Source organism: Oncorhynchus gorbuscha, linkage group LG26 (genome assembly GCF_021184085.1).
Source record: "Oncorhynchus gorbuscha isolate QuinsamMale2020 ecotype Even-year linkage group LG26, OgorEven_v1.0, whole genome shotgun sequence".
Taxonomy (NCBI): Eukaryota; Metazoa; Chordata; class Actinopteri; order Salmoniformes; family Salmonidae; genus Oncorhynchus; species Oncorhynchus gorbuscha.
Genome location: NC_060198.1, coordinates 9,198,682 through 9,224,208, shown reverse-complemented (window position 1 = coordinate 9,224,208; position 25,527 = coordinate 9,198,682). Strand labels below are relative to the sequence as shown.

General features: G+C 43.0%; 1 protein-coding gene across 3 annotated transcripts; it reads left to right on the top strand.

Moving 5' to 3' along the window:
• On the top strand, positions 1–25,402 carry LOC124015109 (phosphoinositide 3-kinase regulatory subunit 6-like). 3 transcript variants are annotated; one of them, XM_046330051.1, is made up of 21 exons: positions 1–721; positions 8,092–8,282; positions 11,287–11,381; positions 11,507–11,608; positions 12,392–12,483; positions 12,998–13,066; positions 13,632–13,764; positions 13,996–14,065; positions 14,296–14,488; positions 15,494–15,644; positions 16,256–16,351; positions 16,948–17,434; positions 17,833–17,932; positions 19,570–19,692; positions 20,705–20,812; positions 21,838–21,940; positions 22,107–22,177; positions 22,451–22,541; positions 22,892–22,944; positions 23,170–23,276; positions 23,703–25,402. In XM_046330051.1, exons 3-21 carry the CDS (start codon positions 11,369–11,371, stop codon positions 23,860–23,862), a joined length of 2,322 nt encoding a protein of 773 aa, XP_046186007.1. In that variant the 5' UTR covers positions 1–721; positions 8,092–8,282; positions 11,287–11,368; the 3' UTR covers positions 23,863–25,402. The 3 variants fall into 3 exon arrangements, with proteins under 3 accessions (XP_046186007.1, XP_046186005.1, XP_046186006.1); XM_046330049.1 differs by having other exon boundaries at positions 20,702–20,812; XM_046330050.1 differs by lacking the exon at positions 8,092–8,282 and having other exon boundaries at positions 20,702–20,812.
• Positions 25,403–25,527: the final 125 nt, after the last annotated feature.

Genomic DNA, 25,527 nt, shown 5'->3' with positions numbered 1-25,527 from the left:
CATGCGCTGAATGCAGCAAGTGTAGACCTTACCGTGAAATGCTTACTTACAAGCCCTTAACCAACAGTGCAGTCTACAGTATGTCATGGAAAAAGCAGGTATTTCTAATGTTTTGTACATTCAGTGCTATATAGCTAACTTCAATAAACAGATGTAAAATAAACAAATGAAAGGTACTGTACATGTAACAACATATAACAAAATAGTGTTGTCTGGCACTTCTGTTCTCCATTTGGTACCAATTTTTATGTTAGTCTTTATTTTGTCTTATCAATGTTCTATAAATTGTTTGTACTATATGAGAAATCCTACAGGAAATAAATAATGATGAAATAAGATCAAATGAGAGGCTACATTTTAAAAAAAACTTGTTTCTCTGGGTGTCTTTGAACATAAAGTAAGTAACAGTAGGCTGACTTAAACAGAATATCAACTGTGTTAAAAATCGATTCGAAGATGAGAAACCTCAACTAGCACGACATACAAGTAAAGTATAGGTTGTAGGCCTATTTGATAGGATTTAGCCAATCTAGATCGCCAGGGAAACATTTGAGACATCGTATTGGTTGAATAAATCCTCGGTGGGCGTGGCCATACTGTACTGCCCCGCGTGCTGCTGTCACAGCTGCAACTGAAGCAACGTGTGAAGTTGTACTTCCCGAGCAGAGTTCAATCACCCTCATAGAAAGTTTATGGATTTATTTGCTGAACCGAAAAGCAGGTAAATAGTGATTTTATCAACAGAAATAAGCTCTCTTATTAAATGTATGGGGTTTTTGTTTTGTTAATTTTGAATGGTTTTATAGTAATATAATTGCTCTTGGACCATTGCATGATTCACGTTTTATGTTCAAGTTGCACAGATTTGTAACCTAAATACAATGCAATAATGTTACACTGTTAAACTCTTTTTCTGATATTTTTCTGTAACCTATATTTAACCAGGAATGGCACATTGAGTTTTAAAATCTCTTTTTTTCAAGAGCGTCCTATCTCATTACAAGATTACTGCATATTTTGTTTGGTTCCAATCTTTTACTGTTGCTGTTTAAGTTTTCCAGTGAATGAGAATCGGCTTCATTCTTTATCAATGTGGCAGTGTGGTACTACACTTAGATAAGGTAACCGAGTCTTCAGAATCTGCCACACTGTAACCTAACCAGATCAACAGAGTAAACATGGGAAGAGGTTGTTCTATTTTTAGTCTTTATAAAAAAAAAGCTCCTTGCCATCATGCCTTTTCAAACACACTACGTCCCAACTGGAATACACAAAGCACAACAACAGTTTTTTATCTCCTGAGATAATGACAACAGTTTTTTATCTCCTGAGATAATGACAACAGTTTTATAACACAATGCCTGATTGAAGCTCTGGCTTTGTGGGTGATGTGTGTTTTGTATTGGTGAGTCTAAAGCACAGCTGTCCAGGGTCCTTGTTTTAGATTCAGGTTTCCTGGTCATTCTCTGTAGCTTTGGGATGAATGGTGGTCTGGTCCCAGATCTTTTTATGCTGTCTTGCCAACTCGTATGGTCAACTGTCAACAAGACAGCACAAACAGATCTGGGACCAGGCTAGATGCGTGATTGGTTGTTGGTGATGTTGTTTGGGCAGGGTTTGAATTACTCATCGGGTTTTGGTGCCCATTTCCAGCTATTTAATTACTGTGTTACGAAGAGCAACTTAAAGATGCACTATACAGGAATCGCTCTGCCATTTCTTGGTTGCTAAAATTCTAAGGGTGGGATGCACCAACATGGATTCAATTGAATTGTTCCCCTAATTTCAGTTTGTGACAAAACAAGCAAGTATATTGTAGTGAATCATTGTACCATCTAAACCACTGTGAAATATATTTTCCATATCCAAGCTGGTGTACAAAACCTAAAGTAAAAGAGCAAAAATGAAACTTAAGAACAGGGGGTATAGAAATAGTGCACGCAGAACAAATCTACCGCTTCTTGGACTTGCTTTCAATGCAAATGACAGATCTATAACTCACATTTCTATGTTCATTTTGTTAGGTCGACCCAAAAGGTTACATATTACAGCTTTAATGTATGGGTAAAGTGTTAATTGCTGGATCAATGTTCATATTTCGTGAAACTATGTGGGTTCCCAAGTTTATATTTTAAGTGCTTTATAGCGGTGCTCTGATTTGTTATGGGAGTGCCCATAAACCCTGGCCACCCCTGAATATGGACCCTCAATGACATTACCTATTGGCTTGGGTCTTCTGTATGGGATGCTGGTAGTTTCCATAGCTGAGGAGAGCTTAGGCAATGTAATTATAGGTAAAGCCCACTGTCTCAATGGGGTTATAAAGTAGCAACCCAGGAGTCACTGGATCCAAACACTCTAGGCTTAGGGCATGCCTATGTTGACATAAATCAAGAGTGGCCCTCTTGGGAATATGGAAGCCTTGGTGCCAGTCTGTTCCACTGTGTCTGGTTTCCTTATGGAGAACAGTAACACACTGGCACCCAGTCTGGCATTAGAAATGAAGATTTTGCCTCCTTGTTTAACTGAAGAATTGTAAATTGAAATGCTACCTTACTCACGGTCTAAGCCTGACGCTATGAGCACATTGAGGTCACAGGCAAACCACAGACACACTTCAGCTCAGACGCACTTCAGTTTTATTTCAACAACACACACCACCCGTTTGTTTTCCTCTAGAAGAATATAAAAACAAAGGCCACACTTTTGGCATCGTCGTGTGCAAAGCCTCCTGGGAGGTTGTCTCCACAATGGCTCGACATGCTCCCTGCCAAGTGTGTGTGTGTTGCGACCCCGTCTAGTCTGACGCCCTGCGTACATCCTGCCCCAGTGGCGGATAGATTGCATTACACCAAACAACCTCCCTCGATAAATGTTTACGTGGTCATTATAACATGTCTTATAATGACCACGTACAGCAGCAGTGTATGTCCAAACCAGCCCTACTAGAATCTACAAAACCATTCCTTAGGCATTCAATGGATAAATGCAATTTATGCTTAGGCAATGTACAACACTGTGGCTATGGTAACAACCTTGTTTTCAAACCTGGATTTTTGCTTGATAAGCATTATATTTCCCTTTAAGGAATTAATGGGAAACCGTTAAGTGCAACATTCTTATTACTTGGATAAGAGGGAAAATGATATAATTTCAAAACCTCGAACAATATGTTTCGTAAATGGCTGTAAAAAGCATAGTCGTGATAAACCAGGATCAAACGTTCTGTACTGTAGGTCTTTGTGAAAGTTGAATAGTTGCCATGGCTATAAAGTGTCATATTTATTTTGGTTAGGTTTACAGTATTTTTTGTGCGTGCTTGTGTGAACATGCGTGCATGTGCATATTTGTGCATGTGTGTGTACAGTACTGTACAATACAGTTGACCACTGAGTGCTGGTGCCCAAACAACAACCACCCCAGGAGCGACATCCTCAGGTGACCCTCTGTACAGGGGCTGAACCAATTCACACCAACAGACCCCCCTGGGGACCCCCTCTTTACCCACCCTCTTCCTCTGGTCTTCCTCCATCCCAGCGTGATGGTTTTAGCACATGGGGTATAAATCTTCCCCTTAGCCCCGTTGTGTCCAGTCAGAATTGTGTGTGTGTGTGTGTGCGTGTGTGCGTGCGTGCGTGCGTGCGTGCGTGCGTGCGTGCGTGTGCCTGCCTCCTGAATGTGTGTGTGCATGCTCATGCGTGGGTTTGACGGGGGAACTTATGGTAGAGGGCCAGAGGGTTACGAGAGTCCAGTGGTCTTCAAACACTTCCTCACATTGTTCCTGCTGTGAATGCAGGAAATATCCTTGATTGATATCCCCCCTCACACCAGCAGCATAGAGGGTGCATCTGAAATGCCACCCTATTCCCTGTATGTAGAATGCACTACTTTTAGGACATATATGTTTATTTTCTTACAGGCACTTCTGCCGCTGGTGGAGGAGAATCATTGACCAGTTTATCTTGTATGGGTTATGGTTACGTAAGGTGTTTATGGGTGAGAGGGGTTGGATTTAGGTTTACTGCTTAGTTTGATGGAGAGAAATACTTTTGGTTTTCAATGGTGTCACTTTTAGATAATTTTTTTCTGTATATGGTGCCTTGTTTTTTATGGAAATGATCGATGAACAACATTTGCACCATTTGTTACTGGACTGGTTTCCAACAACAACAAAAAACCTTTGTAGTGTTAGTTTGTGACGTGCGGTTTTAAGCGTTTTTCGGCATGAATCTTGTTCTGGAGGCAGCTCTGGAGAGTGGTCACTAGCTGGCACAGCCACAAAGTCATAAAATCTGTTTTTAAACTTAACCCTAAACTTAACCACACTGCTAACCCTAACCTTAGCCTTAAAGCAATTTTTTTCTCATTAATTTGTAGCATATATCGAAGTTTGACTTTGCAGCTGGCCTGTCTAAGGGGAAATCACTCAGTTCTGCCTCCAGGACAGAACTCTTGACAATAAACGTCAACTTGCTTGTGACGTGAGGCATTGCTCAACAACATACTGTAGCAACACAATTTAAGAGTTACTTTAGCTGGGACATTTCTTTGCTCATGTCATGAAAGGAATGTTCTACCGGACTATTTGGACACTGTGCTTGTCTGGTTTTTCAACTGTGACATAATATCGACTCTACACGAGACTAGTTCTCAAGGTATCTCTCTAGGTTTTGTGTACAGGTACATGTGCGCCTACAGTCTATATATATTGTTTTGCTGCTCACTGTCCTAACGTTGGGATTTCAAGCCTCAAGCCACACACACACACACACACACACCCCTCATCCTCCCTCATCCCCCACCAATTACTATACTCTCTCTTCTTCCAGGGGCTGGAAGAAGTTAGTTTACTTTACACTGCCAGGCTTGTGGTATGTCTGCGTCCTTGTTGTCGTCCTCAGGAGCATACCAGCCAACCCTGTTCATCCCTTTACTGGGTACTGCCGCTGCCTGATTGGGAATGGAACCAACCAACATAGTCAAAGCAGAAAATATTTGACACCTTCCATCGCTACCTTGCAGCCCAGCCAAGGCGCATGAATAGAGAGACATTGAACAGAGAGACATTGAACACTGGTCACTTCAAATGCTGTTTATATACTGTTGTCTACTCACTGTGTATGCATAGTATAGTATACATAGTACATACTGTATTCTCGTAGCTCATCCTAAGATATTTACTACTGTACCCGTGTTAATTTTGCCACTCTTTTTTTATTTATATAGTCTTAAATCTTAGTCATATAAATTCTAGCATAGCATATTTCTATCTGAACATTCCAAAAACGTTTCATCCTGCTGAACGCGCCGCAGGTTGTTAGCTCTAGCTAGCTAATGAGGTAACATGACACGGTGTAGCCTAAACAAATGGTTAACGGTCTGGTCCGCAAGTAGCCTTGTTTTAAAACGGCCAGCGATACGCTATGTGAAAAGCACCGGTATTATGGGTCATGCAGTATCGTTTGGACGGTAGTCTCTCAAGCCATTTTCTCTAGAGGAAAAGAGGTTGACTGGCTATAGAAATGCAGTGGGAGGGTTGAGCGAGACGACAAATTCATAGACAGCCTACTTTTCTATACTCAAAAGAGAGAAAGTCATCACTAGACATCGCTAATTTCGTAAAGCAGCTTGTGTTTCTTAACCAGGCAAAGGGTAGCTAACTAGAAGGCCGGTGGTTAGCTGCGAGGAAGCAACAGAGTCGCCTGAGCGTCTGCCAACACTTATTGCTTGCTCCCCTGTACATACCATTTGCTTTTCCAAATGTTACACTGTATATACACACCACGTAATTTATATTTATTCAGGGTTCTGAAACTGCTCACTCTAATTTATCTGCTTGGATCGTTAATTGATGTCTTGTTTTAGAATCTTTTTTTTAATTAGATTTTTTTACTAGACTTTTGCTAAACTTAGATTTGATTGATTTGATTTGAATTAAGGAGCAGGAAAAGACACTTCTACAATCTGCATGTTTGCATAACGTTTTGCCCTTAAACGGATTACAATGCCTAGGGCTATTAGACTAAAGTTGCCCAGGTCATAAATGAAATCTCTACACCTGTATAGTCCTGCACAGTAGTTTTTATGGGGTGCGTTTGTGCACGTGCGTTCATGCATGCCTGCGTGGGTATGAAACCTTAATCACCTGAGTAACCCTGCATATACTGTAGGGTGTATATAGGTATGTGATCATGTGAAAGGGCCGTGGTTATCTGGGTAAACACAGGTGTGACTGAAGTAACGGGAAAGGGTTGTAACCGGGCAGAGAGATTATCAAACTGGATGGGTCGGATTACTGAGCCCTGAGTGACTCCACTCCTGCAGTGCCTATCAGATGTATACAACTTGCTTTGCTTTTGTCTGTTATGATAAGTCATTGTGAGTGCAGTGCCCTTAAAGAGTGAATTACTGCATACAAATATTTATTTTCCTCCTTGAGGATCACATCTGATTTTAGCCATGTACCATGTACAATTATACAGTCTGATAAGGGTATGTTTGATTTGTATTGTAGCACATTGTTTGTGAGTGTTCATGTCCACTTGAGGCCTGGGGTTTTGGGGTGGTAGATCCCTCCCCTCTGCAAACTTGGACTTCAGTCTTGTACTTCTTTCTTGAAGTACAAGCTTTTACCATTGGTTTTAGCTATTCTTATCAAAAGCTCCAAATCTCATCCACAGGCAGAGCTCTTGTTGTGTGCCACTTGCAACACCCATATCAAATCTAGACGATATACAGACCTAGAATTGTCTGCAGATCACTACTCATTGTTGCGACACGTACACTTTCCTCTCTCAGCTTGCAAGGACATGAATACTTAGTGCAGAAACTGACTTTTTTTAATTGACCGGCTATTTTTAGGCAATGCATGAATGAAACCTCTGGGGCACACACACTCACACATATTAATGCATGCACACACACACACACACACACACACACACACACACTCCAACCTAAATATAGCCTGTTGAGTGTGGTGCAACCCTACGCATTCACACAGAGAGGAAATGTCTCAGGTCCTGTCCTCCCTCCGCACGTAAGGTGTTAAAAAAAAACAATATGTTAGTGTGTCTGTGAGAGACGGGTGTTGAAGAGAGAGAGTGAGGGGGAGAGAGAGTGAGGGAGGATGGAGAGAAAGGCGAGGTAGTGAAGGACAGCGTGTAGAAAGAGAGAGAGAGAGAGAGACAGACCAAGTGAGAGAGTGTGAAAGAGACCGACAGACCAAGTCAGAGAGAGAGAGAGCGAGAAAGGAAGAGAGTGAGTGAGGGGTGCATCAGGAACAGGAAACGTGTGGTCACCCAGGCAGTTGCTGAGGCAGCGCTGTTATCCTTGTTGCTGTCATTCCCTGCGCCGTGCTTTATTGCAGGGATCAAGGTTAAATCCCCTCCAACTTAACCTCCATTTTTCTACTGTAGCCTCAGGGACAACCTCTGGGCAGCCTGAGGGAGAGGGAGAAAGAGAGGGGGAAAAGTTGAGAAAAAGATACAAGAAAACAGAAAGACAAAAATAGAGTCAGAGAGAGAGAGAGGAGGGACAGAGAGAGAGGGGAGACAGAGAGACAGAGGGAGAGAGAGACAGAGAGAGAGAGGAGAGGCAGAGAGAGAGGAGAGAGAGAGAGAGGAGAGAGAGGAGAGAGAGAGAGACAGAGAGCGAGAGACAGAGAGAGAGAGACAGAGAGAGAGACAGAGAGAGAGACAGACAGAGAGAGAGCGAGACAGAGAGAGAGGTAGAGAGAGAGCGAGAGAGAGAGAGAGAGCGAGACAGAGAGAGAGAGAACGGTAGAGAGAGAGCGAGACAGAGAGAGAGCGAGACAGAGAGAGAGCGAGACAGAGAGAGAGAGAGAGACAGAGAGAGAGAGAGAGACAGAGAGAGAGACAGAGAGACAGAGAGAGAGACAGAGAGACAGAGAGAGAGACAGAGAGACAGAGAGAGAGAGACAGAGAGAGAATACAACGTTTAACACAGTTCAAACAGGTTGCTGCTGTTACCTTGCCCCCAAACCTCCACCTCACTTTCCTCCTCCCCCTCTACCTCTCTCTCCCCCTCTCTCAGAACACTGCTACTTCTTTCTCTCTCCCCCTCTCTCAGAACACTGCCACTCTCTCTGTCACCACCCCCACCACCTCGTTACCACCTCCCAGTTAGAGGAAGTTCACTCCACTTCACTGTTCTCTCGGTCAGACCCTGCAGCAGCACGTTGAACACTGGGCCAGTGTGACGGAAATTAAGGGGACCTTTTGTGTATCGCTAAAAAGAGGAACCTTCCTGGGAGGGAAAAGGTAGGAGGATTTGTTTTTGGCGGTTCACCTGTTTTGGGTGCTTTGGTCGGTAGGTACTGGATGGTGGATGTGTCTGGGATAGAACTTGAAGCAGCAAACTAATTGTGAACTTTCGGTATGAGAACTAACACGGAGAGAGAGAGGCATTTTGGCATGCACAGTGCCTCTGGCTTAGGGAACCGTTACATGATTTGTCAGATTTCTTTCCATGTTTCGACTGGATCGGAAATGTCTCAACAGAACATTTGGTGACACTTTATAGACTAGTAAGGTGACAATTCAATTCAGCTGTGTTATTTTGGGTCAGGTTATTCAAAACTGAGGAAGTGATGCTGAGAATGTTTCACTATTTAAAAAACATCTTACTATGCTGTTAGCTGAGGCATGTCGTGAAAGTCAAGTTGTTGGTATAGTTGCTGCAGAAACAATGCCGTATATTCTATTTGGCAATTTAATTCAAATGGAAATATACTTGTAATTTATTTTACTCCCATATCCTCTATCTCTACAGTAATACACCTTTTAATGCTCAGTAATGTTTAGAACTCCACAGCAGTTTCACTAGTTCACTGTTCGTCTACATCCATTAACCCGTACCCCCCCGCACATTGACTCTGTACCAGTAACCCCCTGTATATAGCCTCATTGTTGTTGTTATATTTTTGACTTTAGTTATTTTGTAAATATTTTCTTAACTCTATTTCTTGAACTGCACTGTTGGTTAAGGGCCTGTAAGTAAGCGTTTCACGGTAAGGTCTACTGCACCTGTTGTATGCGGCGCATGTGACAAATAACATTTGATTGGATTCTATCTTGTCTTGTGATGATGCGTCCTGCATGTACAGTTGAAGTCGGAAGTTTACATACACTTAGGTTGGAGTCATTAAAACTAGTTTTTCAACCACTCCACACATTTCTTGTTAACAAACTATAGTTTTGGCAAGTCGGTTAGGACATATTCTTTGTGCATGACACAAGTCATTTTTCCAACAATTGTTTACGGACAGATTATTTCACTTATAATTCACTGTATCACATTTCCAGTGGGTCAGAAGTTTACATACACTGAGTTGACTGCGCCTTTAAACAGCTTGGAAAATTCCAGAAAATGATATCATGGCTTTAGTAGCTTCTGATAGGCTAATTGACATCACTTGAGTCAATTGGAGGTGTACCTGTGGATGTATTTCAAGGCCTACCTTTAAACGTAGTGCCTTATGCTTGACATCATGGGAAAATGAAAAGAAATCAGCCAAGACCAAGACCAAGAAAAACATTTGTAGACCTCTACAGGTCTGGTTCATCCTTGGGAGCAATTTCCAAATGCCTGAAGGTCCCACGTTAATCTGTACAAACAATAGTACGCAAGTATAAACACCTTGGGACCACGCAGTCGTCATACCGCTCAGGAAGGAGATGCGCTCTGTCTCCTAGAGATGAACGTACTTTGGTGCGAAAAGTGCATATCAATCCCAGAACAACAGCAAAGGACCTGGTGAAGATGCTGGAGGAAGCAGGTACAAAAGTATCTATATCCACAGTAAAACAAGTCCTATATCGACATAACCTGAAAGGTCGCTCAGCAAGGAAGAAGCCACTGCTCCAAAACCGCCATAAAAAAGAGAATACAGTTTGCAACCGTGGGGACAAAGATCGTATTTGTTGGAGAAATGTCCTCTGGTCTAATGAAACAAAAATAGAACTGTTTGGCCATAATGACCATCGTTATGTTTGGAGGAAAAAGGGGGAGGCTTGCAAGCCGAAGAACACCATCCCAACCGTGAAGCACGGGGGTGGCAACATCATGTTGTGGGGGTGCTTTGCTGCAGGAGGGACTGGTGCACTTCACAAAATAGATGGCATGAGGAAAGAAAATGATGTGGATATATTGAAGCAACATCTCAAGACATCAGCCAGGAAGTTAAAGCTGTCCCCAAGCATAATCCCAAAGTTGTGGCAAAATGGCTGAAGGACAACAAAGTCAAGGTTTTGGAGTGGCCATCACAACTTCTTGTGGGAAGCTTGTGGAAGGCTACCCAAAACGTTTGACCCAAGTTAAACAATTTGGAGGCAATGCTACCAAATACTAATTGAGTGTATGTACATTTATGACCCACTGGGAATGTGATGAAAGAAAAAAAGCTGAAATAAATAATTCTCTCTACTATTATTCTGACATTTTACATTCTTAAAATAAAGTGGTCATCCTAACTGACCTAAGACAGGGATTTTCTTTTCTAGGATTAAATTTCAGGAATTGTGAAAAACTGAGTTTAAATGTATTTGGCTATGGTTCCAACTTCAACTTTATACTGTAAGTGTACTCATCACAGATCTGAATATCAAGAAGTCATCGTCTCTCACTGTTGGGAACTTTCATTTTGACATGGTTGGTCGTTTTATACTTGACGTGTGAAGCTGTCCCATAGACCTCCGTACATCCCCAGTCATTTTAGTCTTTGTTATGGGGGATGGTGAGAAACAGGTGGATAGATGACTGATCTCTAACTAAAGCCAAAAAACGAAACACTTTGGAATGGGGTATAATTCTATTCGCGCTGCGATAAACTAGACTGTGAGAAAGAGAAGCAGAGAAAGAGGTTGTTTATGAGGCAATGAGAACGATCAGCCTTGTTCTATTGGAACAGTAGTGTGACTGTGACCGCGGCACCTGCTGCTGAAACTCATTATGTCCAGTCTTATAGCTCGGTGTTGTGTGTGTGTGTGTGTGTGTGTGTGTGTGTGTGTGTGTGTGTGTGTGTGTGTGTGTGTGTGTTGTGTGTGTGTGTGTGTGTGTGTGTGTGTGTGTGTGTGTGTGTGTTTCGTGGTCAATTCACTGGCTCTACTCTTGGGGACTCACAAGTCCTAACACCTCTGTGCCACAAGAAATGTCCAGTACATCATTTAAGCCTTTTTCCTGGTAAAATAAAGAATAACAGCCCCTGTCATGCCTCCGGTGGGTACCGCTAACAGCTTAGACCTTCTCCCTGTCCCGTCCCTATAGACACCAGGCCGTGGCCCCGCCATGCATGTGAGACATGACCAACAAGGCAGCCTGAGATAGCTCGAGCAGCCCCCCGAGCAGCATGGAGCCTATAGGTAATATATGGGGAATAGGGTGTCATTTGAAGAGTGGAATGCATGTACATTTGCTCCACAATGGAACATTTGCTGTACGACTTTTATTAATATTGACTCTTAACCTCTGACCCCTGACTCTCCAGGCAGCTGCGCCCCCTTGGCCTCAGAGTCAGACATCTACCGCAGTGTCCAGGCCGTGCTCAGGGAGCTGGAGAGCCAACACCCCTCCTCTGTGCTCAATAAAGGTAAGGAGTTTCCACTAGACTCTTTATGGGGTTTACACACTGTTGAGTTGAGCAGAGCTGAGAGGTAGTGAACCGACTTGCTTTCCAGTGAGCTTGGCTCCGTTTCAGGTCAGGCTGCTTTTATTGCACATTTCCAGTCTGGTTTGGTCAATTGAAGCTAACTGGCTAGCTTCAACTGGTAGTGCTAGCTAAATGCATAGCAAGCTTCATCAAGTAACCCCCACATTACTGACCCAAAGCTCAATAACGATACATATGGGTACCTTATATCACAGGAGGCTGGTGAGGGGATGACTGCTCATAATAATGGCTGGAAGGAAGTGAATGGAATGGTTTCAAGCACATGGAAACGATGTGGTTGATACCGTTTATTCAATTCTAGCCATTACTTTGAGCCTGTCCTCCCCAATTAAAATGCCAACAGCCGCCTTTGGCTTACCTACAAAGCATCTAGGTTTAAAATGGACTGGAGGTCCCTGACTTGCCACTCTGCTCCACCGTCCGGAAGGAGTTGATCCTCTTTAATGTTCCATATTAATCTGCCCAAACCACATGAGAATGACACATAACCGCTGCCTGACAATAATCGGAAAATTGCACTGAGTCAGCTATTAGTTTTATCCACAGTTTGGGTTCGTTGTGCAATGGAACAAAGCATTGGCACTGAGTCACACCAGCTATTTGTGTAGCGCTTTGTCTATGGAAACAACAGAGAGTGGGAGTGCTGTTTATTGCCATTTGTGGAAATGTTTGCAAGTGCTGAGTGTGTGTTTCTACTCGAAGGGATGCTAAGATGGACGCTGCACAAGAAGGTTCGGAACAATCCTGCCAACAGTCTCATTCTGGTGAGAGTCGTCGTCAAGGAGCTGGAAAGGGTATGTCATCAGTGTGCGCCATTAGGCCATTCCGGGGCCTTATATGGAGAAATATAAGTCTCTGGGCCATTCATTATTAGTTTACACTGTCGTGTCAAGAGAAAAGACAATCAACGATTGCCACCCAAATACATTTGAAAAGAACACTGAGACTGTCAAGGACATTGTGCGACAATGTGAAACATGAATGTTATGTCTAGTGGGAAATGGGCGGATTGGCCATCTGGCATTTCGGGCAAACACTAGATGGAACGGTTTATTTTTAGCCCAGTGGGTCTGTCAAACTTTTTAATTTTTTTTACACAAAATTATAATTAACTTGCTATTAATTAATTGGCCGGTGTGGAGGTCTCAAGGAAAATAATTGTCCAATGTGTTAGAAATGCCAGGGCCGATTTCTGTTCCCAGTCCGCCCCTGGTGGTAACAGATAAGCTATCTTTTACAGACAAACTTTGTATTAGTGAGTAACTGACTAACACAGTAGTTTGTGTGCTTGTCTCTTGTTGTCTGCAGGCTGAGAGGGTAGACTGTCGGACACACATCATCCCCCTGCTCCACACACTCATCTATGCTGTCATCCAGGTAGGTTCCGGGAGCTTACGTTACACAAGGAAACACCTGTCAGACATGACAACAGCATCTTTACAGACCTGTCTCGGGGTTGGCTGGGGAGAAGCTTTCATTTGGGGGATTGGATCATTTCCCACCACTGTTTTGATGAGCTCCTCAGATTTGATGCAGTCTTATTTCCAGTTAATCGTCTCCTACACTTCCTGGTCAGGCGAGGTCAGGACTCTGTACGTTCGTAGGCCTTTATCTCTTCTTTATTCGTTAGTGTCTAATTGAAGAGACAGTTCTTGTTGTTACCAGAGCCATAGGCTCTTTATAGTAGAATAGAATAGAATGGGATGGAAAACAATAGAATATTTCAAACCATTAATGACGGCTAGCAATTTAAAACAGTATATGTTGTATATTGACGTTTTGGGAAGTTTGTGCAGGTATTTATGGAGGGAAATGGTGCTATACTGTATTTGAGGGTTGTGTGTATGTACCATACCAATTGTGTTTGGTGGTTCAGGTAAGTCCGAGGACAGCTGTGACTGACTGACAGTGCTAACTGTGCGTATATCTGTGTACGTTCCAGTCAGCCTACCTTCCTGACGACCTGTACAAGCGGGTGTACGACTTCTGCAAGAGGCTGCTTACCCTCCCCCAGCCCTACTGTACTGTAGGCCTCAGCTACACCAGACGCATGAAGACAGAACGCTACACACCAGGTACTGAAACCAACGTACATCCTTCGACCAACCTGTCGAGTTATGTGTTTTTCTATTACGTGCTAGACAAGACTTTATTGGTAGACTTTACTGTCTTCGAAAGGTGACCATCGTTTTACTGTAACACACTTTATAATGAAGAGGGACGTTTTTTTGTTTCAACGCATTCGAAGGCCGTAGTACGAGAATGTCACGTGTTTTGCTTGGATAGTAAATCTTTTTGACCCACAGGAGTGCTGTATCAGAGGATGGTGGTCGCAGAGCAGAGCCTGAAGAATGACTACCATTCCTTTCAGGAGAGGTGAGAGATCAACCTAACTTGCAGTTGTATGCAACACGGTGACACAGAGAGAAGCACAGTACAGTGTAGAAGCCACTTTTCCTCGTGGTATAGAATGACATGCTGTTTTGTAGATGAAGTAGCTTGTAATAACAGCAGGTTGCGTGTGAACTGCCCGACCAAACAATTAGGGAACTGGTTAATCAAGGATAACCAAAGGTAATAACTCAATCTCTCCTACGGTCTCCTAGGGTGTTTGTGTTCGCCGATCCGGCGGTCTTCTCCGGCCCCCACGGTGAGGCGCTGAGGGGGGACATCGAGGCCTCGGGGTCAGGGGGGTATCTGAATCCCCTTGACCACATGCGGAGCGTGGTCCAACACTCCATCCAGGCTGCTCTCGGAGGGGAGCTGTGCCACGGTCCTAAACTGGCACAGGCACTGAAGGTCAGTGTGGTTGCGCTGTGGTTGTGTTAACGTTGAGTTTCACTATGACGTTTCTTCTTCTATTAAAGTCTGGTCTTTCCTGAATGCGAATGTGATGATGGGTTTCAGGGTGAAAGTTATTGGTAAAACCCTTCATTTATTTAGTTTCTTTCTTTTTGGCTTTGTTTATTTGTTCGTCCATCCCACTTCGGAGAACAAAAGTCACTTCGTTTATACCACATTGATTTTGTTACATGTACATTCTTGCCACATTTTACACAATGGAAAAACCTTTTGGGTTTGACTTCTGTTTGAGGGGTAAAGAAACTTGTTTTATGGTCTTCATATTTACTTTGATGTTTAATCTCAGCTTGACTTTGGTTTTGTCGTGTCATTTCGCAAATGTTGCCGTCTTTTGTTCAAAGTTGTCTAAATCAATACCACTTTGTGTTTGACACTAGTTTCTATTTCAATGTATTTCACAAACCCCTTTGTGGTTTGAGCTGTTTCAATTTGCACCAAAGCAAAGCTCAGAAAGCTAAAGGTCTCTACTGGTGCCTCATACATGCCATCTCAGTCATATTCAGCAACACACTTAACCAGAAATGATCTATAATGACTCAATAGTGTGTTGTTTAGTTGCGCAGTTCCATGATCAGGCAGAGGTTGGCACCATTCCCATTAAAACACACACAGACACACACACGCGCACACAAACAGACACACACACACACACACTGGTCCTAATATAACACTCATCTCAACAGGATGTGTCAAACTCAGACTTCCAGATGTGTTTGTCTGGACGCTGATGGCCTTTCACCTGTATTCTATTCATAGACAGTGTGTGTGTGTGTGTGTGTGTGTGTGTGTGTGTGTGTGTCTGTGTGTCTGTGTGTCTGTGTGTCTGTGTGTCTGTGTGTCTGTGTGTCTGTGTGTCTGTGTGTCTGTGTGTCTGTTTGCGTGTGCGTGTCTGTTTGTGCGGGTGTGTGTGTGTCTGTTTGTGCGCGCGTGTGTCTGTGGCAGGAAATTGGCCAGGACGTGGAGCCGTACTTCCAGGAAGTGGTGGCCAGTCTGGAGCAGAGTGTGGAGGAGGGCACCAAGGGGGAAGGGGTGGTGCTGAGGGGGAGACTGGGACAACTCTACAGAGAGATCCTCACCCATACTGACACATCAGGTACAGGATCATCATAGAGGGGTCATCTTTTGACTGTTTGAAACCAAAACAAACTGATCTAAAAAAGCATCCAGACATTATCTTCCATTTCTTTTGGACTAGCATTTGGTTTCTGTTTACAAGTGAAAATGGAGGGGTAATGTTAATGTAGACGACACTTCAAGGTATTACAGCTGGTACGTGTATTTAAGTAGTTATACATTTTCCACATAGGGCGTATTCAGAGAAATACTGCCAACCCTGTCCTTCTTTTGTGTTAGTGTGTCTTCAAGCTGACACATACCGTACAGTGCAGCTGTCACTGACTCAGGGAAAGTTATTAATAGATCGCTGTATTGGTCAGCTGATCTTTCACACTGAATTCCTCCTTGTCTAAATCTGTCGAGTCAGAGCCCCCCCCCCCCCCCCTTAGGACGGATGTACACTGTATTTCCCTTTTAATACATATTTATTCTTCTCATCATATCAACTATCTTTCAAATGGACAGTACACTGTCTCTCAGGCCAGCTGTGAGACCATATACTTAGTGTAGGGGAGGGGGACCAGGAAGTAAGTGGGTGTTGTGTTGTTTTTGGTGTCATTGTGACAGTTTGGGCTCTTCCTGGTTTAGACACATTGTCCTCCGGTGGTGGGGGATGCCTGTGTGACATGCCGCTTCCCAACCCAGAGATGAGCTTCCACCTGTGGAGGGAGGATGAGGAGATCTGTGAGTGACGAGATCTGTTGTTTATACACACCAATGAGAGAACTCTGTTACATGAACTCTGTTTCTCTGTTTAATAACAGTATACTTTTTTTCTCTCAAAAAGGTAGGGGTCAAAATGATTTACACCCCTAAAAATTCTTATAAACATAGCAGTCAAAAGTTTAGAATTTGGTCCCATATTCCTAGTACGCATTGACTACGTCAACGTGTTACTCTACAAACTTTTTGATTGCATTTGCAATTAGTTTTTGGTTGTATTTCAGATTATTTTGTGCCCAATAGAAATGAATAGTAAATAAATAATAGTAAACATTTTGGAGTCACTGTTATTGTAAATAAGAATAGAATATGTTTCTGAACACTTCTACATTAATGTGGATGCTACCATGGTTATGGATAATCCTGAATGAATCGTGAATAATGAGGAGTGTTATTCTAACACACTGTGTTCTCACCCGATGCAAACGTCCAATATTATAGCTCTTTCTTGTCTCGCTGCTTCCTGTTCCCATTGACCTGTATTGACATTCATGTTATAGAGATACAGTATATATGTTATCTAATTCCTATTTCTCTGATGTCACCTCTACCACCAGGGCGCGAGCTGGCCAAGTGCGTGCGCTCCAGCTCCATGTCGTCGGAACACTTCTGCCTCAGCCAGGACCAAGAGACCGACTTTGACCTCGCCGACCTCCCCGCCGACCTCACTTCCTCCTCCGCCATGCCCCGCCACTCCGTGATGTCCACCGACAGCGGCATCGAGAGGGACCTTCCCCCTGGGGTTGAGCCTTCAGTGGTGGAACCCTCTGGTGGCTCGGAGGAGGGGGAGGCCAGGTTAACCCGACGAGGAGGCATCAAGATGAGGCCGTCAGTCACGGACAATATGGCCCTGATGCAGGACGCTCTGGAGGAGAGCGGGAGTGTGGCCGGCGGAGGCGGGGGAGGGGGGACACTTCATAGGAAGGCGGGGTACAGCGGGACCCCCTCATTCTCCAAGCAGCAGAGGCACTTCACCGCCCGGATCGTGGTGATGGGGGACGACAGGGTGCTGGGGAAGCTGGCTAAGGCCTTCTACTTTCTCCGGTGAGGGACCAGGATCATGGGTAATGTAGTCTGAGAGACTGCATGTAGTTTGTAATGGATATTGGATATATTAGAATGGATACTGGATATAGTCGATTTCTGTTAGAAATGATCACAGTATACTTTTTGGTGACAGTTCCACCTACAACATCTCAATTTGGTTAGCCCTATACTATGCTGTAGAAAATGTTTTATTTCATAATGTCCAAAAAATGACATTTCCGTGGTCTAGTCAGGAAGAAGGAAGTTGAATGGAAACCATGACACATTAATAGTTAATGCGTCAGAAATATACAATGGGATTATTCCTAACTAACTCAAGACTGGTTGGTACACCCATTTTGGTGTGCTGTGTAGCATGGTTTGAGGGTTAGTTAATCATTGGTTTCACTCTGCAGGAAAAGGGAAGCGCGTCGTCTCTTTCTGACCATGAAAGTCAACTTCCAGTTTTACTACATCCCTGTCTGTGAGGATCCCAGTACCACCTGTCCTGTCAGAGTAAGACCACAAACTAACACCTCCTCTCTATCAGTTTTACAACCTGTCAAGAGACAACGATATGACTCATTTCAGTGTTTCAGTTTGGGAACACACACCCACATACACACACACAGCCACACACTGTGTGTGAAATGATCACGTCAAAAGAATGATATGCGGGTTGAAATGGCAGATTTGGTCACTGATAAGTGCCTGCATTGGAAGGCAGTGGCTGTACAGTAATACGCTGTAAAATGCTCCACAGCGCTGTGTGGGTTTTGACTGACAGCCGTTCTGAACTTGAGCAACGCACGCGACAAGAAGTTGCCCACATCCCTCCCACTAATCGGACAACATTTTGAATTGTGTTGTTGTCTGAGTGAGGGGAATGCTGTAAATGATGTATTTTGAAAGATGAGATGTCCAAATGTGCACTTCACATTTCCATATCATAAAACTCCTGTAATCTGCAGTCAACGTTTATGATGACTGTGTTTGCTGTACAGTTACAAGAATGACATCAATCGATCGATCACATTTATTTATAAAGCTCTTTTTATTTAGATCAGCAGATGTCACGAAATGCTACACAGAATCTCAAAACGACAAAACGGCAAGCAATGCACAGCGTCATATCCTGGTTTGTCCTGAACAGAAACTCACTTGGCAAAAAAACGGGTTGAATCCATGTTGTTTCCATGTCATTACAACAAGGCATCCATTTGATGATGTTGAATCAACGTGGAAACGGACTGGATTTGAAAAAAGGCGTCGACGTGTGGAAATGTGTTTTTTTTTCACCCAACTTTGAACCTAAATCCAATGACAGTGATATTTTTGGGTGATTTCATGTTGACAACACAGCCAAATGTAAATCAAAAGTAGACGTTGAAATGACGTCTGTGCCCAGTGGGATGTTTGTGTATTATGAAGAAAATCTGCAGCGGAACACGCACATGAATGCACCTGAATAGTCCTTTCTATGCGCACCAAAATGACGATATGTTCTCTGAATTGCCCTGTGAAAGCGTAACACTGTAAGATCATATTTTATAACTTAACTAGTCATGTTGGCAATAAAACAGACTTTCAAATGATGCCCATCTGACTCAGATTGGGATTTATAATGGTCCGTTTCTGGATTGCGTAAACAAGAACAGTAATTTTGTGACGGCGGGGATGCAGGGCTGTGTTCCAAACACAACAACTACAAGTGTGCTTGTTCTCGGTCCTCAACGGCACAGGTAGGAGAGCTCAAAACAAAGCACCTCACAGTTGAAGACTTCTGTGAGTTATAAAAGTGTATTGAAATTACTTAGGAACTGTGCACACTTTGGAGAGGGGTGGGGCCACTTGGAGACAATTGTTTTTGTCTTATGTTGCACCTACCCTACATTGTCCAGGAGTATTCTTATCCTGTTACTGAATGGAATTCCGAGTATTTTAAGATTTTTTTTTATCAACAAATGCGACGAAAAGTACAGTAAATATAAAATGCACATAAAATCAACCGTGTAATGTTTGGATTTAGTCGTCAGTTGAACTGGCTTAATGTCCTTCTCTGGTTTTACACTGACCGTGGCTGTGGTTGAGTAACCCTAACAGTTTAGCACAGTAGTGGATCTTTAATAAACCATGTTGTACTTCTCTATCAGGAAAACCTCTCCCCATCCCGGGAAAACCCCTGTGCCCTGGGTTCCTACTTGGGAATGGTGGATCCATGGTACGACTGCAACATCAACAGTTTGGGTTCCATGATCCCCAAGCTGGCCAAAATGGTACAGTAACCTACTGTTTCTACGTTATGTTGAAATGACAGCATCTGTTTCTGTTCTCTTTTGATACTTTTGATTGAGCCTGCCTGGAATGCTAGATTGACAGGGTTTGCACTTTCGGGACTATTTCATTAGCCTGGCAAGCTCAATCAAGTGTCGCTTTCAGGATCTTAAGAGGAAACGCAATACTAGTCTAATCTACAGTAGGTCTGATTTACAGTAGATAAAGTTGTGGTTATGTTGAATGTGGTTTATGCTCTGCAACCGGTCTGTACAATATAAAAAAGTCAACAAATTACCTTTTGCATGTTTCTAGGTGTTTTGAATGATTAGCAAACAAAAGGGAGTTGTACTGTACAGTAGTTGCCTGCTTACAGGAAGTGAAAAAAACATCTGTGGGCTCTTACCGAAACTAGGAACCTATGAGTACTGTATGTGAATAGTTTTGCTGTTATGGGTCATCTTAGCATTTAGCTGGATAGAGGGAAGAGAAACTGTTTGACACAGTGTAGGGAAAGACAGGGAAGTATCGGGAGGTAAAAGATTGTGAAACGTAGCAGGGACACAGGGTCAGGTTGATGCTGCAGCGTTAAAAAAAGCCTTTGTGCACCACACAGACCTCCGGAAGTAATCGATGCACTCATGTAGTGGCATAATGAAAAAGGCTTTTTTTTACAACACGTAGGTGGTTTTTTAAATTCTTGCCATGCATCAGCCAGAAATCAATCAAGGCTTTTAAAAATGTTCCACTACATGATACTGCCTTGCTTACTTCTGGAAGTTTGTTTGCACAAAGGCTTTTCGATAGTATTTCATCCCATGATCAAAGAGCACCTTGTGAATGAACTATAAACCAAAGAAGCGCTCCTCTCCTGTGTCTCTACATCAATGAAATAGAGTTCCTTCCTAAACATGAGCATTCACAGTGTATTAAAAAGCTAATATTATGTGTACCCCTATCTGTCTTGGTCAACCCCAGGCTCCATACTAACATGATCCCATCTCTCTCCAGCAGTCCAACAGCAGCAAGGAGGCAGAGCCTAACCCCTTCCTGTCTGATGTCATTTCCTACTACGTGCGGACCGGACTGCAGCCTGTTTACTTCACCATCTATTCTGTCAAGGTGAGGAGACATAGGATGCATCTGAAATGGCACCCTAGTCGGAGCCCTGTGGGCCCTGGTCAAAAGCAGTGCACAATATAGGGATTAGGGGGCCATTTGTGACACAGCCACAGCCATATGATTCACAAACAGGTCTAGTTATCGCTTAAACACTGTCGAATCTCTCTACCACTGTCTGTTGTCGATTGTGTGACATAATGACAGTAAGTCTGCGGCGATGGACTGAGCATAGTTTATCGTTAGCACTCTAGCATGTTCATGATTATCAGTCCTCACTCATTAACCAAAAAACACCAAATTCCAGAGTGCACATTACCTGAATGGTCATATATTATAACAATAATATACAGTGCCTTGTGAAAGTATTCGGCCCCCTTGAACTTTGCGACCTTTTGCCATCTTTTTGTATCCAAATCCGGCTTTAAACTTCTTCACAACAGTATCTCGGACCTGCCTGGTGTGTTCCTTGTTCTTCATGATGCTCTCTGCGCTTTTAACGGACCTCTGAGACTATCACAGTGCAGGTGCATTTATACGGAGACTTGATTACACACAGGTGGATTGTATTTATCATCATTAGTCATTTAGGTCAACATTGGATCATTCAGAGATCCTCACTGAACTTCTGGAGAGAGTTTGCTGCACTGAAAGTAAAGGGGCTGAATAATTTTGCATGCCCAATTTTTCAGTTTTTGATTTGTTAAAAAAGTTTGAAATATCCAATAAATGTCGTTCCACTTCATGATTGTGTCCCACTTGTTGTTGATTCTTCACAAAATAATACAGTTTTATATCTTTATGTTTGAAGCCTGAAATGTGGCAAAAGTTTGCAAAGTTCAAGGGGGCCGAATACTTTCGCAAGGCACTGTATGCCATTTAGCAGATGCTTTTATCCAACACGACTTACAGTCATGAATGCATACATTTTTACGTACGGTTGGCCTCAGGGGGAAACGAACCTCCTTGGCATTGCAAGCGCTTTGCTTTACTGACCCACGATTGTCATCCTCCTGCCTGTGTTCTAGATCTGCTTCTCCAACCTGACCAAGGACCCAGTGGAGGACGTGTTTCTCTCCCACTTGGGGCTGGACTTCCCTGAGTTCAAACAGTCCCTAACTACTTTGAAAGGTAACATTTAGCCTGTGTACGCCCCCGATCAACGTTCTCGGCATCTGATGTTTGGTTTCAAACTGATTTGAAGTGTGTGTGTGTACGTGTGTGCATGCATTGGTGTGTGTGTGCACGTGCATATGTCACTCGTCCGGTCTGATCACGTCTGTCCTCCCACTCTCAGCCACAACCATCAAGCAGAAGAAGAACACAGGAGACGCATGCGGTGCCGTCGTCTCTGTCAACTACAAAAAGGTCAGCGAAGTTCAACCGTGTTTTTAACATGACCTCTACAATATACATCAACGTAAAAGTGCTGCATCTGGCTATAAACGAATGTGTTGCTCTATTTTCGTCATTTTTGGGATTGATACTGTTGATGCAACGTCTGTTTTTTCTCTGTTTAGCGTTTTGAACTGCACCATGAGAGTGGCCTGACCTGACGAGAGATCATATAACCTGCATTTGACGTTTAGCTGTTAGTTTCTCTCTATGACCTCCGACCTGTGTCTCTGTCCTCCTCTCCAGGTGTCGTTGAGTGGTAGAGACGTAGACAAGGGTATGTCATTGAGGACCTCAGGTGTTCAGATTAGTGCCATTCCCTCCCATGAAACAGAAGGTATACGACACTACATATCACACACAATGATATTTACTATATTCATGTAATTCATTGCTAGATTCATCTGTATTGTGATCAGTAGTCGCTGAGTTGTCACCCTATGGGTCTATTCCACGTCGGTTCAACGTCATTTCATTGAAATGACGCGGCAACAACGTTGATTCAACCAGTGGGTGCCCAGTGGGCAAAGTCACAATGTAAAACATTAGTGCATGTCCATGCTGTTGTATATTGATAGAATTGTGAGAATGTAAAAATAAGTTCTGAAATTTCTACTACTTTTCCCATATTATTCTGTATATCTGTTGAAGCCTGGCCTATGTTCTTGTTTTTGTTGTCGTCCTCAGATCTGAACTGTCTTACAGTCGCTTTCAACGAAACTAAACCCAAGAACAACGTGGTGAGTTCACACCGTTTTGTCACACAGATGTCTATTAGCGAAGGTAGTTCTAAAATTCAGAGACATAAAACATATTTACTTCAGCCTCTTTGATATTCGTGGGTCTCCGTCTTGTTCGTAACGTCAACAAAGGCCTGGTTCGCTTGACCAAGCCATGGTGGCCACATCGCTTTATGATCTCACGAACCTAGAACCCAAACCTAACACACAGACTTAATTCCACAGGAGGCCCAGATCCGTACCTGTAACGTTAAGATCAGAACCCTGGAGATGAAAACCTTCACTGTGACCCTGGACAAAGACTCTAGGAGAACCTTCCGAGACGTACAGAGGTGAGAGCCGTTGCTGTAGCTGTTGCCTACGGTTGGCCTACCATGGAAACTTGAAATAGATGAAAACAGGTCAGAGAGTGGTTTGGTGGATAGACACATCATCTTGTTACCAGACGGTTGCTGGTTGAAATGTCTTCTGAAGCGTGTTAGTCTAACCTCATTTGATTAACCCTAGTCATACTGCGTGTGGTTTAGTTACATATGCACATGTTATATATATTGTGCCGTGTTACAGTATATATATTGTGTCATGTTACAGTATATATGTTGTATGTAAATAACTAAATGCACATATATGCTTTCAAAAAGTGTAATATTGTAATCCTCATTCAATGTTCATTGTCACTAAAGCCCCAAAACACTGGCAAACATACTTATCTAACTCTCATAATTTGACATGTCCTCTATCAATGAATTCATTTCCAGCATAGAGATCGCTCCCTGTCTTGACCCTGGATACTGTGTCCAGAAGACCATGCGGTCCAAGTTCAGTTTGGGGGAAGAGGAGAGGGACGCTGGCCTCAGCAAGTACATGAACAAAGGACTTCCTCTACCAATCAATACCTTCGCTGGTATCATCAACTGACTGATCCCACAACCATCTGGATGGACTCCACTGTACAGAGACTGAAACGTTGAGACCATCTACATCGCATGAGGATCAGGGACGCGCTTAGTACTCACAGCAGCGCCTCAGTGTACCCTGAAGGGATGTGGAAAGAGAACCTGGGTGGCAGCTACGGGTAACCCACGGTTATGTACCTGGTGTAACCTTGACAGGAAAACCAGTTGAGTTTGACAAGTGTTTTGTCAACAACAAAACCAATGAATTTGCCATGGGTATTGGATCTCGTTCCAGTTTCTGCTTGTGACAGTTATCATATACTGTTCCCATAGGCATATCTCTGACTGACAGCATAGTCAAAGAACAATATTGCCTCTTAAAATTGACAATTTTATGAGAGTGTAAGAGGCATGAGAGTGAAGCTCAGTTGGTATTAGCTCCTAGATAAGCTTTAGCTCAGAGGACTAACATAAACTTAAACAACCTGGGTTCAAAATCTGGTCCGTCAGAAGAGTAGCCCACCCTCCCAATCATCTAACCTAAGGGAAGACTCATCCATCCCTTGACGTCAGGGTTGGGGCAAATTCCATTTCAATTCAGTAAGTTATGGAGTAAACTGAAATTCCCATAGGGATTGACTGAATTGAAATGGAATTGACCCCAACCCTGCTTGCCATGTAAACACACTACCTGCTGCTCTTTGAGTTCTGACACTGAATCACCCTGGCAGGGTCATTTTCATTACTAAGCTTGGCAGAAGAACAACTTAAAGATAGTTTGATGTCTTGGTGAGCTAACAACATTGGCTCTTGGATGAACCCGTTCTTTAAGAAACAGGATCCGTTTAAAGGGGCATATAGTCTATTTACAGGCCACGTCTGCTCTGAGCTCTTCTAAGTTCATGAGAGTTTCAATGCACTGTGCACAAACCTTCAGTAAAAACATGACACAAAAGAACAGGCACCTATTTTAAGATCCCTAAAGAACATGTTGCATGACAGGAAACTGATTCGGGGGGGGGACTTTGTTCTGTATGCTATACTAACAAGTGGTGCAAAGCCCAGTGTGGTTGACGATTACCATGCTAGGAGGCCTATGCTAAAATGAAAGTTAAACTCTGAGCCCTTTGCTTGTTTCAAATGAATTTATCATGCCTAACTTGAAAGTGATGGAACACAGTCACCGCTGTCAGACATAGGCTGGTTTACAATAAATCATGAGGTGACGGGGACGAGTTATCATATATGCACCCATAAAAAGTATGTAGATGACAGAAAGATGAGAGAGAGAGAGAGAGAGAGAGAAAGACACTGACTGACTGAATGACTGAGTGGCCACATCTATAAAAGCCCCTGTCGTAATACCATTGAAAGAAACGAGGGTCTTAAAGAGTATTCTGATCGCCAGCTGGTATGTTTGAAATGCATCATCAATCATCAACAGACCTTTTTGCACACTTGTCTATTTTTTAAATGTTATGTATGTAAAACTAGTCATTGGAGTATGGTGTCATTGCAATTACTTGTTTAATAGTAGTGTAAATACATGTATTTTTATACAATTACTGTATATTTTATATAAAAAGAGCGAGAATTTGAAATATGAATGAGCTGATTGTTCTATTCTTAAAGGGATAGATCACCCAAATTACAAAATGACATTGGTTTCCTTACCCTATAAGCAATA